Raw genomic sequence first — 17665 nt, forward strand, 5'->3', positions numbered from 1 at the left:
ATTATTCTGCAAAATTGCGTTCATGGCAACCAATGGAATATGCAAATTTCTCCAGTTAAAAGAAATAGGGAAGAAGATTGTAGGAAAATGTGGAGGTCTTCCGCTAGCAATCAAAACAATAGGAGGTTTGCTATCATCAAAAACTCCATCCTCTGTCGAGTGGAAACGGATATTTGATAATTTCCATGAAAAATTAGCAACAGAAGGCAGCAACTCTGAAAATTCTGTAATTGCTTCTTTGCAGCTGAGTTATGATGAACTCCCTACTTATCTAAAGCATTGCATGCTATGTTTCTCAATTTTTCCCGAAGACCATGTAATCGATGCTGAAAATTTGATTTATTGGTGGGTAGGGGAAGGTTTTGTCCAAGAGAAGAGCTCAGAGACTGCAACAGAATCGGCTTTGAGTTGTCTGTCAGAACTGATTACCAGATGCCTGGTTGAAGTTGTGCAACAAAGGTATTATGATGGTAGAGAGTATAAATGCAAGATGCATGATATGGTACGGGATTTGACAATAAGAATTGCAAGTGAAGAGGCATTCGGCAGCTTTGATGGAGGAGGAAGGCACATACCCACAGTTGATTCCCCCGCTTGGGTGTTACAAGTAAAATGGATTTGGATACCTTGGTGAGGATTTGAAAACTAAGGGCACTGTTACATATGACACCCCATTCCATTTTGTTCAATTGAAATATTGGCTTGGCTAAAGTAAAGTCTCTCAGGGTTTTGGACTTCTCAGATGCTTGAAGGACCATGGATAAGATCAGTACAGAGGATCTATGGAAATGGATTACTTCTTTGAAACGCTTGGCTTGTATAAATTTAAGTGGTGTTGACGACCTTGGGAAACTTCCAGATTCCATTGGAAAGCTTTGGGGCCTCCAGATTTTGATCCTAGCACGATGCCAGTGGCTAAAAAAGCTTCCTGCATCAATCACAACCCTAGAAAAACTAGAAGTCTTGAACCTTACAAATTGTGTATATCATGATTACCTACCGCAGGGACTATCTCGACTCTCCAATCTTGAAGAGCTTCACGGATTCAAGCGATGTGGTCAAACTCAAAACACTGTCATCTCCGTGAGCTTAAGGATTTGGCTCGACTTCTGATTCTAGGAATAGAAATACACCAAAAACAAAGTAGCATTGAGGAGAATGAATTGATTGTACTATCACAATTCCAACAACTAAGGGTATTTCGCCTCCATGCTAGCAACTGTGAGAACATAGATGTTCTACAAAAGTTGAACAGGCTTTCACCTCCTCCAAATCTTGAAGATCTGTACCTTGAGTGCTACTGCGGAGAAACTACTCCAGAGTGGATAAACCCCACTTCACTTCCTCAACTGCAATATCTTTGTATTGACTGCTCACCTGTACTCAAACACGGGCCTTTGCTTCTGGGGTCCCGATGGAGCGACCTGGGAAGTAGAACTAGTGTAGAAGGCCTACGTTTGAAGAATTTGTCAAGACTGCAAGAGGAATGGGCACTAGTGCAGAAAGCCATGCCTTTATTAAGGTACTTGGAGGTTAGTGAGTGCCGCATGTTGCAGTCATTCCCCTGTAATGTCGGGAAACTGGGATTTTGGAAGAAAGAAGAGAGAGAAAATGTGGATGGCATGTTGCTCAAGTAGTTGCACCAGACATTTTAGGCTGAATAACTCTATTCTGGGACCTTTCGCTGTTCACTTTGTTTATCATATCGTATCATACTGTGTGTGTTGCTCAAAATTTTCATTTTTTTTGCACATGTTCGCATGGTTGCTGCATTGGGGTGATGGTTTATCGTATTGACCGCGATGCCGATACGCAATGTATCGGCCAATTCATAACTATTTTTTAAGGGTTCCATAATGTTGCATACCTCAATGAACTAATCGGTACGACTGATTTACACCGATATTCATCCGAATTTGTTACACCACGATTACGACCTATACCGCAACTCAAACCATGATTGAGGTGTACAAGGGAGAGCATGATCATATATTAGGAGGTACATATGAATGAAATTGTTCTGGTGCAAATAACATTGACACCCACTCTGCTTAAAAAACAAAAGAAAAATGTCACTTAATGCTCAAAATGAAAACTATGGGCTCGTTTGGCATGTATTGTGTTTTAGGCGTTATGTTTTTTTGTCAATATCAAAAAACCGTTTTGTTATAGGAGTTTTTTTGGGTAGAAATCGAAACTGTATTTGGTAACGAAAATTTGTTTTGAAAAATTCAAAAATTTGTTTTAATTCCTCTGCTACGGTACCAAAAACAAAATATCATCAATTTGGTGATATGAATTTTGATCAAAAAATCTTATCTGTTATAAACTATTCCAAACTAATATCAGCTTCAAACGGCTCAAATTTAAGTATCAATATCAAAATAATAATATCATAATACAATCTCAAGTTTTGATTTAAGTTGGTTTGGTACTTTTTATTTATTTATTTTTGTTTATATCCCTAACAATGTGTGAAATAAACCATTATTAACTGTTTCATTATTTTTTAAACACAAATTATTATTATTATTATTTTACTGAAAAGAGGAGAAATGAATTTTATTTTTATTTTTTAGGAATTTGGATAATAGAAAAAGAAAATTTTTGAGCGGGAAAGAATTTCCTTGACCATTTAACTTCTATATATATATATATATATATATAATTTTTTCCTACAAACACACAAAAGACTTATTGCTTTCTAAAAGAATGAGCTTACAAGTATGTTCTTATTTTTTATCCGTTTAACATAAAATCTATTTATACATAAATTTTGTAAAGCATGTTACAATGACACATATCTCTAATGTTGTGTCCTAGAAAATTACTTATATTAATTCTTATATGCTATTAATTAAAAAAAAAAACCAACATAAATATCATTTAATACAAATTTATTAAACTTATTAACTCACTTAATAAAAATAATATTTGTAAATAAACAAAAATATTTATTTATAACTCTCATTCTAATCAAATTATTCTTCCAATTTTTATAATAATTTTATTATAAAAAACTAATTTTCCCTCTTTCCATTTCTTTTTTCATTTTTGTTTTTCCTCAGCAACAGATCACAGATCTTATGTTTCACCAGCAATGGTGGTCGATCACTCCAACCTCTTTCTAAAAGAAAACAAATAACAACCCATCAAAATGGACAGACACATACAGATTCTGCTGAACAGGCTATCATGCGCCTCAATCACCATTGCCACATTCACCATCGTCCTCCTCCTCCTTCACACCCCTGACACCTGCGTTCCACGACACACCGAACCCAAGCCCCACCAGAGGTTCCCCACTTCCTCCTGCGATTTCTCACACCGCTCTCTCACGTCACTCGACAAGAAGAACCAACGTCTCTGGTCCACCAAAGCCTGGCTCAAAACGGTCCACTCCTTCACCGCCCTCTTCCTCGACCTTCAATCCCTCACCCATCTCACCAACCATTCTAAGGTTCTCTGCATCTCCGCCGGAGCCGGCCACGAGGTCATGGCGTTGCACCAGATCGGCGTCAGGGACGTCACCGGCGTCGAATTATTGGACTCGCCGCCTCTGGTGAGTCGAGCCGATCCTCATAATTTGCCCTTTTTTGATGACGTTTTCGATTTGGGTTTCAGTGCGCATCTTGACCAGGCTCTGTTTCCGACTCGGTTCGCCCTCGAGATGGAACGGTCGGTTCGGGTCGGCGGGGTCAGCGTTTTGGCTGTGGAGGAGTGTGGGGACGTGGAGGTTCGGGAGATTGCGAAATTGTTTCGTAAATCGAGGTTTGTCAGTGCCAAGAATGTTACTTTGATTGGATTGAAAATGACACGACTTATATTGAGAAAGTATATGTTGATGTGATTTTATACATGTATGATGATTGTAATGGATTTGGATTTGGAGTATGCAATGCTTGTATAGCTAAGCTAATTGTGTTTAAATTGTCAGCAATTGAAGTTTGGCTGCATCATGTTGATTTGTAGTGTTCATATTATTTGCTGTTGTCAATGTGTAATTGAATTTGGTTAAGCCGTTTCGATTACTTGAACTTAGTTTCATCTCATACTTGAGTCTTTCTTAGGTCTTGATTCTAACTAGGGATCAGTCACTTTGTAGCTACGATTCTAGGTTCATTTTCTTCAACACCCCCGAGGATACATTTGTGGTTTTTCTGATCTCACTGTTATTTCTAGTAGCTCTAGGACTGCTATATTAGGAGGTAAATGCATTGTGGTGGGAGGTTTTTTTATGACTAATTTGATCATTCATGCGTTCATACCATTACTTCACTATTAGTTTTGAACCAAGGGAAAGGTGTAGAACAACTTTGCAGCCTCGTAAACTAATGTAGCTGCAGCAGCAGTTGCATCAGGGATGGGCTTCTTAGTGAATGCTAACTACAATTTGCTAGTTAAAATAATAAAATTCATTTGTAAATTCTCAACTTTACTGCTTCCCATTCTGGATTCCGTGGCTGCACGATGTTTAACGGGGTTTTACATTCTGGATTCCGTGGCTGCACTATGTTTAATGGGAGCATTTGTACATTAAGGGTTTAATTTTGATAATGATCTGAAATTGGTTGTTTAATTGATGACTATGTTTTCCAAGTAAAAGTGGTCAGCGTGTGTGTTTAGGATGAGTTTCCGAAGTTACTTGCAGTTCCTACACTCTTTTTTCCTGGTGTCAGCAATATTTTTTTTGTTATGAATTGTTGAATTACTAATGTTATGAAGCTTAAAATCGCTAATCTTGTTTGCTTAAATTGTCTGATGCCCAGCAAGATAGATATAAGTTTGTATCACTATCTAATTGTAGCAAAATTTAATGCAGGTTTTTATAACTTAAATGGGATGTGAAACTTCTAAATCTTTCACTTTTTGAACCTCTTAATTTTGTTTAAATAGATGATTTGATAAGTGTGTTTGTTGTTGGAAACAATTTTCTTGTATAACTGATTGAAGAATTGACAGGGTTATGAGAGTATATATGTGATTATTTCACAATACTAAGATTAGTGGCATAGATTATGATGAATATTGATGGACTTAAGTTTAAGGGGATTCAAAGTTTTAATTAGGTACACAAAGGTAATATAAAATACATTATGACAAGTAATGAATTCAAATCAACTCAATTCAATATAGTTTCAACTATTTGTTATTGGTTACATGAATCATATTTTCACCATTCTATTCTGTCTAACATCATAACTTTTGTTTAGTCATACACTATTATATCTTTCTCTACTACCTCAACCATGTTATTGATCTGTAATTGAATTTCAATACGCCATTTGGATTCCTTGGAACTTATTGACGTATGAAGTTCAGAAGATTTCAGATCAAAGATGAATAAATTTAAATATTTAGACCATAAATGAACCAAGTTATGTACAATTACTTGATGGTTTCAGGTGACTTTTGTCATCTTATACTTGCATCTTTTTTACATCTTGATTCTTTCTAGGCAATCCCAATGTGAAGGATCTGTCACTTTGTAGCTACTGAGCCTGAGATTATAGGTTTCTGTTCCTTAAAACCTCGACATCAGTGGTTTATCTGATATCACTGTCATTTCTTGTAGCAATGGAGGTTTAATGACTGATTATAATCGTTCATGCATTCATACCCTTCTTCAAGAAATTAAGGCCTACATCAACTTTTCAGCCTCTTAAGCAGTTGCATCAGGGAGTGGCTTTGTAGTTTGTATTAACTACTACAATTCACTAGTTACAATAATAGATATCATTCCATACTCATTCACGTTCTGGTTTTCCTGGATGGACCATGCTTAATTGGAGCATTTCTGTTTTTTTTCCTTCTTTTTTTTTGGTCGACGACGATGGTAGTGTTCATTTCGTATGTCCGGAAAATTTTGCTGGAGTTGAAAGAGTCCTTTCATTGTGCATAAATAATTACCATTCTGATAATAATATGAAGTTGGTTGTTTAATTGATGAGGTTGATAGTATGTGGGTCTAGGATGAGTTTTTGAAGTGGCTTGCTGTTTTAAATTTTTAGTTAACACTTTTTTTCCTTATGTCAGTGACCTTTTTAACATGATTTGGTTAATTGCCTATTATATGAAGCTTCTAAGCGCTGAACTTGTATGATTAAAAGTTTTCAAATTTATGATTAGTTTATATATGATTATATTCTCTCTTTGTCAGGATAAGTGAAAAATACATTATTCTATTGTGGAGTTCATAAGATCAAGCCCTTCAAATTTGGATATCTGTATCTCCCAGTTAGGTGCATTGAATTGTATTGATTCAGTTAAAAATATATCACAAAGATACTGATCAAGAAGTACTTATCCAATATAATTTAAAAAGAAACAAATATTTATCAACAGCACATAAATATGGTGTGATTTGTATATATGGGTAGATCAATTACCCAAAAATCTCATTCTAATTTTGAGCTCCATATTATTTTTCTCTCTTACAATTTTAACATGAACAAACCAATACCCTGTCAATGTGACTTGGCATCGAACCAAGAATTATGGAGGTCTTGTTTTGCTTGTTGAAGCCAAACCTCAGACTCTCTCATTAAATCAGGACTCAATCTGAACATGAGTACACAAAACTCCATCTGATTGAGGGCCCCATCACCGTCCATATCACCTTCTTTGACCATGCTCCTCAGCTCATCGTGTGTAAGATCCTGCAACCCAAGAAGAGCAGAGTTGTTCTTCAAGCTCTCAAAGGTGATGAGTTGTTTGTCTGTGTCCATCAACAGCTGAAACCCATTACACAGCTCTCTGATCAGGCCTTCTCCCCCCAACTTATCCGCCATCAATGGCAGTGAATCTTCAAACTCTACAGCAGTAGTGTTTCTCCCGGCCATTCTTGAAATATGTTTAGAGAGAGAAAATAGAGAGAGAATTGGATGGAAATGGAATGGTTGAAGGGGAGAACAGCAAGGGGTTAATATAAGGATAAGGGTGCGATTGGGAAGGGTTTCCAGGAAGGTGAGAATGAATCCTTCTTATGGGGTCCCCAATGGATGACAACCAAACCTAGGCTGGTCGACTTCAATTCTTGCACACTGCAATTGCCTATCTATTTCGCAGAAGAAGCTTGACACAGTCAGGGGTATAATCGTCATTTAAGGTGATTTGTTATAGGATATATATTGATAGATGTTCCCTTGACTTCTTTTCCTTTTTTGTGGGTTAGAGAATTTATTTCAAATTGTTTACTCATTCAAATAAATAATGATAGAAGCTGTTTGTTTGCTTGGTTGGAAAATTGGGAAAGCTGGACCTAGAAGTTCGGAGGAAATTGAATGGAAATTTAGCTAATGGGAATCCAAGGGCAATAGAGAAAGCATTATGCGGAATGGAAAGAGCTTTTATATATTTTATTTAGTTCTTTCTTTTCTTTTCTTTTTTTTATGGCATTTTGATAATATATATATATATATATCTTTTTTATTATTGCTATTATCTTAATAAAGGGGGGAAATAGAACCAAGGTCATTTCAAATATTTGATGCAGTATTTCACTTTGGAGAAGGCATGAATTGTCAAATATTTAATGGCTAACTAACACTTCACAAATAAATAAAGAAAAACATCATTTTCTTTTGGAAAAAGAAATAGTTGCCATAAATTGTTGCCAAAAGAATCATTTTTTTTTTTCTCCATATTTGGTGTTGAAGGAAAAGGAAAGAATAGGAGAGGAGAGAGACTGAACTCCAAAAAGTAATATTAGATATGTGTGGTTGTCCTTTACCATGAAATTGCAAGTCACATGCAAAAGTCTATTTTAATAAACTAGTGTTTTTTTTGTGTTCCTTCTTTCCCCGGGAGTCAAGCAACTTCCAATGTAACTCAACAGGAGACCTCCAACTCTTTGTCATGTGGCGAGTCTTTTGGTGTATTATTACTATTATTAAACTTCGTTTTGAAGATTATTATTGTTACAATAATTATTTTTTATGATAGATATTTTTTACAGCAACTCCTATTACTTAATTATTTAAAATTTATTATTATTAATATTATTTATTTATTTATTTATTTTTAAGTATCAAAATTGAACCATTAGGACCTTGTCCAAAACAACTTTTGAAGTCTTCAGTTAGCTATTTCTTTCCTTCCAGGTAGTTTTCACTACGGGGAGGAAAATGATGGAATGGAATATTTAGGTCAATGGGTGCACTTGATTTGGTATGGTACGTTTTAGTGGGTAAAAACAAATCAAATCAATCGGAAATAAATAAATAAATAATCAGAAATGTTCTATGAAAATGCGCACCAAACTGAACGAATAGAATTAATTCATCACAACTCCACAAACCACAATGCACACTGACAAATTTATGAATAGAGAATTCCCTGCTTAACATACTACAGTGTATAGATACAGATTTATATATAAAACCAAGAGATTTCTTGAGCATGACATATATGTACAAAGACCAAAAAGCAGTGTCTTCAGAAACATTTCTACAATCTTTAATCAAGAGGAAAAAGGTTAGCGGCCTTCGACAGTTGTTGTAGACATGTAATTTATGGAGCATGCAGAGGTGTCAGGCAAAGGCAAATTTGATTCAATAGTGCTTCTCTCCAAGATAAATGCAGGTTGTTTTGGAGTTGGAAGAGTTGTGTCGTTGCAGAGAATGAAAACTATTGTAGCCATGGACGGCCGATCATTTGGTTGTTCTTGAACGCACAAGAGACCAACATGAATGCATCTCAACACTTGTGAGGGACTGCTAATTGAGTTGGCTATCTCTGAATCCAGCAATTCCAATGCTTTCCCCTTATTCCACACGTCCCATGCCTGAAATAAACATGTTGGAGTTTATGTAAAGACGGACTTTTTTCAAATAATGAAAGAAAAAATAGTCCATTAATTTCTGCTTACATATCCCAAGAGGTTCCTATAGATTTCATGGTGATAAAAGCCCGTGTTTCTTTTACCACTAATGATCTCTAGCAATAACACCCCAAAGCTAAAGACATCAGATTTCTCCGAAAATATTCCTTCCATTGCATATTCAGGGGACATGTAACCGCTGCAAATGCAATAGGCAATAGCAGAACAGTTAGGTACAGAAAACACAAAAGTACATTTTTATTCACAATGTGCATGCTTGTGAACCCAAGACAGCACCAGTGACATGTGAAGGCATTAAAATTACAAGGTTGAATAAATACCCAACAAAGATGGTGGCAAAGGGGAGAGAGATATGACATGTTGGACCATAATTTAATAAAACAAAACAAAATAATTAAATAGGAATTATATAGCTAACAGAACAATTGAACTAAGATTTGTAGAGTATAACTGGTAAGTAAAACATCAAACTTACTATGTTCCCACAACTCTATTGGTGTTTGCTAGAGTTTGATTCCCTCTAAAAATCCTGGCCATGCCGAAATCAGAAATCTTGGGGTTCATGTCCTCATCTAGGAGAATGTTGCTCGCCTTTAGATCTCGATGAATGATCCTTAATCGAGAATCGCGATGAAGATAAAGAAGCCCTCGAGCAATCCCCTCAATTATGTTACTTATTTGATCCCAATTCAATATTGCTTTTTTACTTGAACCTGATCCAGAAACCAAATCTTATCAAATTCTCTAGAAATTTGATGTTGCAATATCACAACAAAACTGCATGAGATTTAAAATATGATTTTTCTGATGTGTTACTAATCCTTCTGACAACTAAGAACATAGTTTACTTTCCAAAATTATATATTGATGAAAAAAAAATAGCTAACCAAAGAGGAAGGCATCCAAACTTCTGTTTGGCATGAACTCATAGAGCAGCAGTTTCTCTTCCCCCTCAATACAAAAGCCAAGTAGCTTCACAAGGTTCCTATGTTGGAGTTTTGAAATTAATATGACCTCATTCTTGAACTCTTCTATGCCTTGCCCTGAGCTCTTTGAAAGTCTTTTGACAGCGAGCTCTTGTCCACTGGGTAGTTTACCCTGAGAAGAATCATTTAATCCAATATAAATGTTTTTAACGAAAAAAATAAAAAATGAATAAAATCTGAGAATGATATATAACTTGAAGAAATATTAGATATGCTTTTGGTTACAAGTTGAGAGGCAGGACAGTGTACCTTGTAAACAGGACCAAATCCCCCTTCACCAAGTTTATTTGCAAGAGAAAAGTTTTCTGTAGCAGCTGCTATCTTTTCCAAGTTGAAATATGGGAGTTCTGAGCTTTCTTCTTGACAAACATCATCTCGAGACAAAAATGCCTGCGGAGAATCTGTTGATATTTCTCTTTGCGTACTGGAAAAAACCTTGTGAATGATCAAGGAGTGACATTTCCTTGCACCTGGTTTTTGAATGATCAAGGAGTGACATTTCTACATAATTATATTTACCTCCTAGTAAGGTCTTCATTCTGCATAAAATTAATTGATCATGTTTACCTCCTAGTAAGGTCTTCACTCTGCATAAAATGTATGCCAAAATACCAAGGCCGAGTATCGTGGAAATGACTATGAGTATAATGATAAAGCCCCGTATTCCTCTCTTTTCACCTGCATTTTTCATTAGACATTGCTAAATTCAAGTCCATCCTTAACAACACGAAGTTTTTATTATCAATATAAAAATGATAAAAAGTTGCTAATGTACTGATTGTCTTGAAAATCTGAAATGGACATATGAGAAATCAATTTGCAACCCAACTTCCAATAAATGTGTTGTTGTTGGCACAAGCAAAATGAATTATCATTGTGGGCAAAGGCTAGGGAAGAATTGCATAATATAATATATATGCAATGGAAAGGTATTAGAGCCATCAAAATTACTACAATGACAACTCAAAAATTAATAAAATACTCACCTAGTTCAGAATATGCAAGTCGAAGATGCAAATCCTCTCCACCATTAGAGAACTCCCTAACATCAATCAGATGTCCTCCCCAAACCATACACCCAATTCCATTGACATATGCATATGCAACACAAGAGCAGTTCTTCAAACAAAAATCACCACATTGGATCGCGCCATCGACACTCGAGTAATCCGAAAAGTCTGGTAATTTTATTCCTGTCAGTTTTATAAAACCATCAGATTTGCTACGATCAGTGCTCGAATTCCTCTCACACTGTATTTCAACTCTTCGTATACACCCACCCGTCCAATTTCTTCTGTGCCATTCTTCTGAAGACTTTGGTACGTAACCACTTAAACAATTGCATATTGGGGAGTTCATATCATTACAGATCCCAAATGAGCCACATGTACCATAAATATCGCAGGGACCATTGGGTGTAATCACTTGAGTAACCCATTCCCTAGTCTCTGCATTCCAGTCCTTTTGAATTATAGCTCCCAGAGAACTCAAAAACAGAACTGATGGTAATGACCCATTGAATAAAGAATACACAAAATAGATCGTTCCTGCCTGATTATCCTCAACAAGGTTAAAGCCTGTAAGGTAGTCTGTGTTCATGCCTGGAAGTCCTATGAAGCTCCTCCCATTCCACTGCCCACTTCTCCAGCATTGGATTGTTCCGTTTAAGATCACACTTTCTGGCAGTTCACGAGGCTCCAAAACTAAGACAAAATTTCCGGGTGATGGATCCTTGTCACTCTTACATGATGTTAAAAATAAACTTTCCCCTGTCTTAGTGTTCAATCCCAGCTTCATGCCCGGCAACAAAGTATCTGATGGATGACTGAAGCTTTCCCATAAGACACTCCCGTTTGAGTTGTTTTCAATAAGAACAAGATTACCTGAAGCACGAAGTACCGCAATTGTATCATTTGATGCAACAGAAGCTAGCTTTGTGGACCAAACTGTGTTGAATCTGTCATCGATGAGCACCAAATTCCCATCCCTTCCGATCACTAGAACTCCAGACGTATCCGTCAATGGGTTGTCTCTGTTTGCAACCCATACAACTTTTTCAACGGGGAGTCCTCTGTACCATATAGCCAAATATCTTACATGAGATTCATTAGGACTAAAGAAGCCGAGCTCAAAGACTTCCCCTTCTGAAACCATGGTTTGACCATCCAATACATGTTGGGTTTTAGAAATGGTGTCTATTGCTAAACAAGATAGTAATAGGGAGATGTGAATGAATTGGAGGGTTGAAAGAAATACAGCCAATTTTTTGTTGGAATTAGTCATTAGGATTGAGTAGCTATTGTTGCCAGAAGGAAAAGAAGCAAGACTCTAAATAAGTTGTTTCTTCTTCAAAGCAAACCAGTTCATGAATTAACTCCATAGACTGATGTTGACAAAATACTAACAGAAGACTTTCCAAGTTAGAATATAGGTCAGATTGTCATGGATGATTTTTTGGATTATAGCTAATTAGTTACTGTTCGCAGCACTTATTTGCATCAGGTAGCTATTGTTTTTTTTGTTCCCACTCCGATAATTACCAAGTAGCTATCATCACCAAGAAAAATAAAAGATGGGATGTCAATTGTATAATGATTCAAAGAAAACCAGTTCATGATTTAGGTATACAACTTGATGTTGAATAAAACAATTATTAACTATATGATCCGTAATTAGAATAGATCACAAATGTTTTTTTCTCCTTTTTCTTCATTAATTAATAAGGAATCAAGCATTTACCTGTGATTGAGGTGAGCTGCAAATTTTTATCAAGCATTGTTTGATATAAAACTAAATTTATCAGTGAATGGTCAACAAAGATATAAACAATTCCTAACGATTTGACTGTGTTTTATCATTCATAGGCACAATGGGCTATGATGGTAGATCAACCCTCTGATCCTATAAGCGTGATGACAACCTCTACCAACTATGGCTAGGAGAAGATTCCACAGAAGTTATTTTTACCTAAATATATTTTAATATGCTTTAAAACATCCTCACGGTAATTATTTTTAATACAAGTCAAACTAGAATATGCTGAATCTCAGGAGCATGGATGGTCCAAGATAATAAAATAAAAAAGCTCCTCAACTGAAAATGGGATTGTAATACAATTGTACATTCATTAGTCCACTTTAATCCAAATACAATGTATAGCTCCCATTCATAAAAGGACAAACCCAAGGCTCCCACTGCCATTACAGGGTCTGAAAAGAGTCAAATGTACAAAGCCTTTCCTCCCGGGCACAATAAAGTAACCTTACCATTGCACCAAAGCTCACCCGCCCTCCTATAGATTCCATACATATTGGTTCACAATTTAATTTTTCTTCTTTTAATACATTAATTCTATAGGTATTAGCTGTGAAAATTTGTTTTACCCTACGTTACATTTCAAATTTCAATCGTGTACACTTAAATTGTATCCATCTTAGAGGATGTGGTCAATAACTACAGTTTTCCACTTAAAAACCAGAATAATTGTTATCCTATCTATTCAAATGTGATTGCCAAATTAAAAATAAAAAATCTACTACGAAGGAATTTTGTCAAATAATAATAATAATAATAATCTATAAATATGGCTCATCGCACCGGTTCAAATTGAGGGTTTATTACTATATAGGAGTTTGGTAGAATATACCTGATTTAGGAGCAACTCACGAGCCTCTCTAGCATTTGGGCCAATCCAAAGAAAACTTACACACTGATTCAGTAAGGTTTGAATACCTTCTTCAGTAATCCGGATCGTGCACAGAGAGAGCTTCTTCAGTAATCCGAAAACGTAGCAAGATCGACCGGCAATCCCCTTCCATCAACACTCGCACTATCATCTGCAACTTTTGATAGTTTGAGGTTTAATGAAATCATGAGTTTTATTAATAAGATGGCAAATGGACGGGTTTGGGTCGGGTTATAAACAGATGGGTTAGTAGTGGGTCATAAATGATAGCTCATAAATAGATTGTGTATTACATGTGGTAGATGATTTTTTTTTTTTTTTTTGATAACAGAAATGTCTTGATAATCTATAAATATACTTAGTACATAAATTCTTATATTGTTGCATAAATCAAAATTAATGTAACGACCCTAAACTGAAATCATTTATACAAAAATTTCGACATGACCTCTCCTAAAAGTGGTCCTTCAACAACCTGTCCCAACACACAAAACAAAAAAAATATACTCTAGCATCCCATTCATCCGTTCATTATACCTCAACATAGTTCCTCTCATGGTGGAACATGCACACACCAATTAATTCAAATTATCATAATTACAGTCCCAAAATACATGGTTAAGATCTAAAGTCTATGTCTTATAACGTTACATGATACAATTGCATGGAAATATATATACCATGATTCCATTAGTTTTATTTACATCAAACAAAAGATAAATTCGTTCTTAAATTACAACGCCATGAATACTAACTTAGTTACATTTCCACAACTATGAATACACATAGAATGGTCAAAATACAAAATAGCAAACAACCTTCTAACAACTTTCAAGCTTGCGGAAGATTGTCATCCGCCGTTTCTTTGCCACGACCTGAAAAAAATGTTAAATAAAACTTGGCAAAACTTGGCATCTCTTCAATCTTTAACTCCCACCTCTTGGGAGCAGGAAAATACTTCTCATAGAACAGCTCCTTGAACCTATCCCAACTCATCTCTTCAATCTTATACTGATTTGTGATCGATTTCTACCAAAACTTGGCATCCTTTGTAAACTTGTAATTGGTTAGGATGATTTTTAAATGATCCTCCGTCACATCTGTAGAAGTCAATTGAGTTTCAACTTGCTCCATGTAGTCATCCGCTACCATGGGATTTGTACCGCCTTCAAACATCACTGGCATCAACTGAGAAAACCCTTTAATAATCTTGAGACGCTTCTGTGCTGGCGTCTCCTCTACTTGCACTACCGGTTGTGGTACCGGCTGTGGTATCGGCTGCGGCTGAGTAACAATGGTGGCTCTCAAGGCCTTATGCAACAAACGATTCAATATTAGTTCCGCCGAACTTTCACCCTCTTCAATGGGTGCTTCCACATTATCCCTCCTTGTAGGAACAACTCTTGGGGCAATCAAATCCCGAAGAAGTGTGTCTTCATCAACTGGCTCCACTGGATTGGAGCTAGAGCTCTTGCCAACATCACCCCTTGTTGGCCTAGGGCAACTTCCCTGGGTTCCTCACGCCGTAACATCGTTCTATAAAACAAAGAAAACAGTTCAATAACAATTACACTAAGGTCCAACCGTGAACAACTCAACATAAAAGGATGTTATACTAACACTTAGCATGCAATACTATGCAATGAACACATTAATATAAGCATAAACACATAAGCACGTAAACAAGTAAACAGTTAAGTATGCCTTTTCACGTAGCAACACTTTTGCAATTAAGGAATTAACAATGCAAATGACTTCCCAGACAACCCTAGGTAGGCCTTTACCCGTCGTCCTAATGGTTTTCGAATCAAGGCTCTGATACCAAATTTGTAACGACCCTAAACTGATACTATTTATATATAAAAAAAAAATTCGGTATGACCTCCGCTAAAAATCATCCTACAATAACCTGTTTAAATGCATTTTTAACCTGTCCCAACACAATAAACATCTAATACATTACATGGTGGTACAACCACATACTATATCATCCAGGTATTATAATTACAGTCTCAAAATACAAGATTAATATCAAATATCGATGCTTTACAACATTTAGACAGCTTATATACAAGTTACAGCCCATTGGTATAATTATAATATTAAAAGTCCATAAATTGTCATACAAAATACATTCTGCTTAGTCTTACAAAAATAGTGAGACCCAAGTACAAAAATAACAAAATAAGCTCCTAATCCATACCAAGTCTGTGGTAGAATGTCATTCGTCACTTCTTTTCCGTTTCTTGAAAAAAATGTTAAATAAAAGGGGTGAGCAAAATTGCTCAGTAGGTGGTGCCTAAAACACATCTTTTGGGTCCCCGTGAATCCAAATAAGGAATAGAACAGTAGGAATTTAAGGTCATGCAAAGCCGGGAAAATACAATATCAATTCTAGGTTCTAAGCAAATAAATTTCGTGCCATAAATGCAATGTTATGCATGTCACTCCCCATTTTCAGAAAAATATTATCACTTCACAAAACTGTTAATATAATCAGCCCTTTGGTGACTCCGCAGCGACACTAGAGAATGATTGGCTACTGTCCCTAACCTTTAGTACCTCCGCAGCGTCATTTGGGGCCCAAATAGCTCAACCACACTAGGGCAATCTCCCTAATTCCCTCTAGGCTATATTAACACACCGGCCCTTTGGTGACTCTGTGGCGACCGGGTTTTTCTCAAAAACCGTTTCATCAAATTCTCCCCAAAAATTCCCCTTTTCATTCTTATCAAAACATTGTACCTTTTTTCTTTCATTCCCAATGTTATGGATGTATGTCACATGCTTTTACCATTTTAAAAAAAAAAAATTAGAGAAAAGTTCTACTACACAATTTAGCATGCATCCATATAATAAACACTTAGGTATGACAATTAACATATTAAGCATACTTTACAATAATTTTAGGAGAATTTTCATAAACTTCCATGAATAATTTCTAACAATTTTATCAACACAATAATATAAAGAATTCAATAATCAAGCATATTTTGCATACAATTCAATAATTTCACATACTCACATACTATATATACAAAATCAAGTCATTTAAGAGGCAAATAAATCAAATTGATCATGCTTGACAACAATTATGGTAGATGACTCACAAAGGCACAAGGTAGTGAGAATTAGAGACTCCTAACTCTATGTTATGCAAAACCCCCAATTTGCACCACAAACCCTCAAAATGGGTCAAGATTTTCCGACTCCCTAGTTTGCTCAAAACTGATATTACTGGTACACACGTGTAGAGCTCGCCGTGCTCTCCATTTTGCCGCAAATAGCACTTAAAATTACTTAAGAAATGATGAATTAATCAGAGGTTGAAGTTTCAAAGGAAAAAGAAAAGGAAAAAGGCAGCGGGAGGGAGCACTGGCCGAGAGAGAAGCTGATTTCATAAAATGGGTCTGTAATGGCCCTTAATTGGTTTAATGGTGGGTCTCACCATTTTTTTTTTCTTTTGCTTTTAAATTACACCACACACACACAATATATATGCACCATATATACACAGACATTACATATCAATACTCTATTCATATTTTTCATATAATATTCAGTTTTATTATTATGCATATACACATGCGCACATTGCGCGCGCGCGCGCACACACACACATATATATATATATATATATGTTGTTTGTTATGAATTAAAAATAAAAATATATATTTAATTTGATAGCCTCATTTATAGCCTGTCATATGTTCTTCTTTCCATGTTCTTCTTTCCATTTTTTCTTTACATATCATTTATAGACATGTTAACGGAAAAAAAAATCAAAAATGCACTAAAAAAAATTACTGGTAATTTGGCCTCCCCCAACTTTATATTTCTGGCTCCGCCCCAGATGGGTGTTACATGTTACAATTGGTATCAAAAAAAGAAAAAAAAAAGAAAAAAAAAAGAAAAAAAAAAAAGAGTATATATGGGTTGGGGGTTATTGCTTGTTATACCATACGAATGAGTGGAAGACTACTCTCTCAGTCTTGGTTAATGAAAATATATTAGCGTAGAGTGACTATTTGTTGATATTGTGTTTACTTGTAAATTGGACATTGAATGTTTACTATTACAAGTACTTCATTTGTCTAAAAAAGAATGTCTCATTTGCAATTCTTCAAAAAGAGACATTCTTTTTAGGGCAGA

At 35.7% G+C, this 17665-nt stretch overlaps 3 protein-coding genes across 4 annotated transcripts; 1 reads left to right on the plus strand and 2 right to left on the minus strand.

The window, feature by feature from the left end:
* Window positions 1–3043: 3043 nt before the first annotated feature.
* Window positions 3044–4052, plus strand: LOC132310421 (uncharacterized). Its single transcript, XM_059808594.1, has one exon. It carries the CDS (start codon window positions 3158–3160, stop codon window positions 3848–3850), a length of 693 nt encoding a protein of 230 aa, XP_059664577.1. The 5' UTR covers window positions 3044–3157; the 3' UTR covers window positions 3851–4052.
* Window positions 4053–6289: 2237 nt separating this feature from the next.
* LOC132308026 (calcium-binding protein KRP1-like) lies at window positions 6290–7003 on the minus strand. Its single transcript, XM_059805977.1, has one exon. The coding sequence runs from the start codon at window positions 6840–6842 to the stop codon at window positions 6468–6470; it is 375 nt and encodes a 124-aa protein (XP_059661960.1). The 5' UTR covers window positions 6843–7003; the 3' UTR covers window positions 6290–6467.
* A 1247-nt stretch (window positions 7004–8250) lies between these two features.
* On the minus strand, window positions 8251–13454 carry LOC132308027 (G-type lectin S-receptor-like serine/threonine-protein kinase At4g03230). 2 transcript variants are annotated; one of them, XM_059805978.1, is made up of 7 exons: window positions 10815–13454; window positions 10396–10506; window positions 10078–10298; window positions 9730–9940; window positions 9318–9555; window positions 8870–9020; window positions 8251–8785 (listed from the first exon to the last, which is right to left on the minus strand). In XM_059805978.1, exons 1-7 carry the CDS (start codon window positions 12109–12111, stop codon window positions 8477–8479), a joined length of 2538 nt encoding a protein of 845 aa, XP_059661961.1. In that variant the 5' UTR covers window positions 12112–13454; the 3' UTR covers window positions 8251–8476. The 2 variants fall into 2 exon arrangements, with proteins under 2 accessions (XP_059661961.1, XP_059661962.1); XM_059805979.1 differs by lacking the exons at window positions 10396–10506; window positions 10815–13454 and adding an exon at window positions 10348–10372.
* Window positions 13455–17665: the final 4211 nt, after the last annotated feature.

This window comes from Cornus florida, unplaced genomic scaffold, assembly GCF_030987335.1.
Source record: "Cornus florida cultivar Cherokee Brave unplaced genomic scaffold, ASM3098733v1 CherokeeBrave_3.0.0_Hap2_Chr05, whole genome shotgun sequence".
In the NCBI taxonomy this organism is placed as follows: domain Eukaryota; kingdom Viridiplantae; phylum Streptophyta; class Magnoliopsida; order Cornales; family Cornaceae; genus Cornus; species Cornus florida.

Coding starts and splice junctions, on each gene's coding strand:
- LOC132310421 (XM_059808594.1), top strand. CDS start 3,158: ATGGACAGACACATACAGATTCTGCTGAACAGGCTATCATGCGCCTCA.
- LOC132308026 (XM_059805977.1), bottom strand. CDS start 6,842: ATGGCCGGGAGAAACACTACTGCTGTAGAGTTTGAAGATTCACTGCCA.
- LOC132308027 (XM_059805978.1), bottom strand. CDS start 12,111: ATGACTAATTCCAACAAAAAATTGGCTGTATTTCTTTCAACCCTCCAA. Junction 10,507..10,814: donor ACTTGCATATTCTGAACTAG/GTGAGTATTTTA, acceptor TGAAAAATGCAG/GTGAAAAGAGAGGAATACGG. Junction 9,021..9,317: donor AATAGAGTTGTGGGAACATA/GTAAGTTTGATG, acceptor TTGCATTTGCAG/CGGTTACATGTCCCCTGAAT.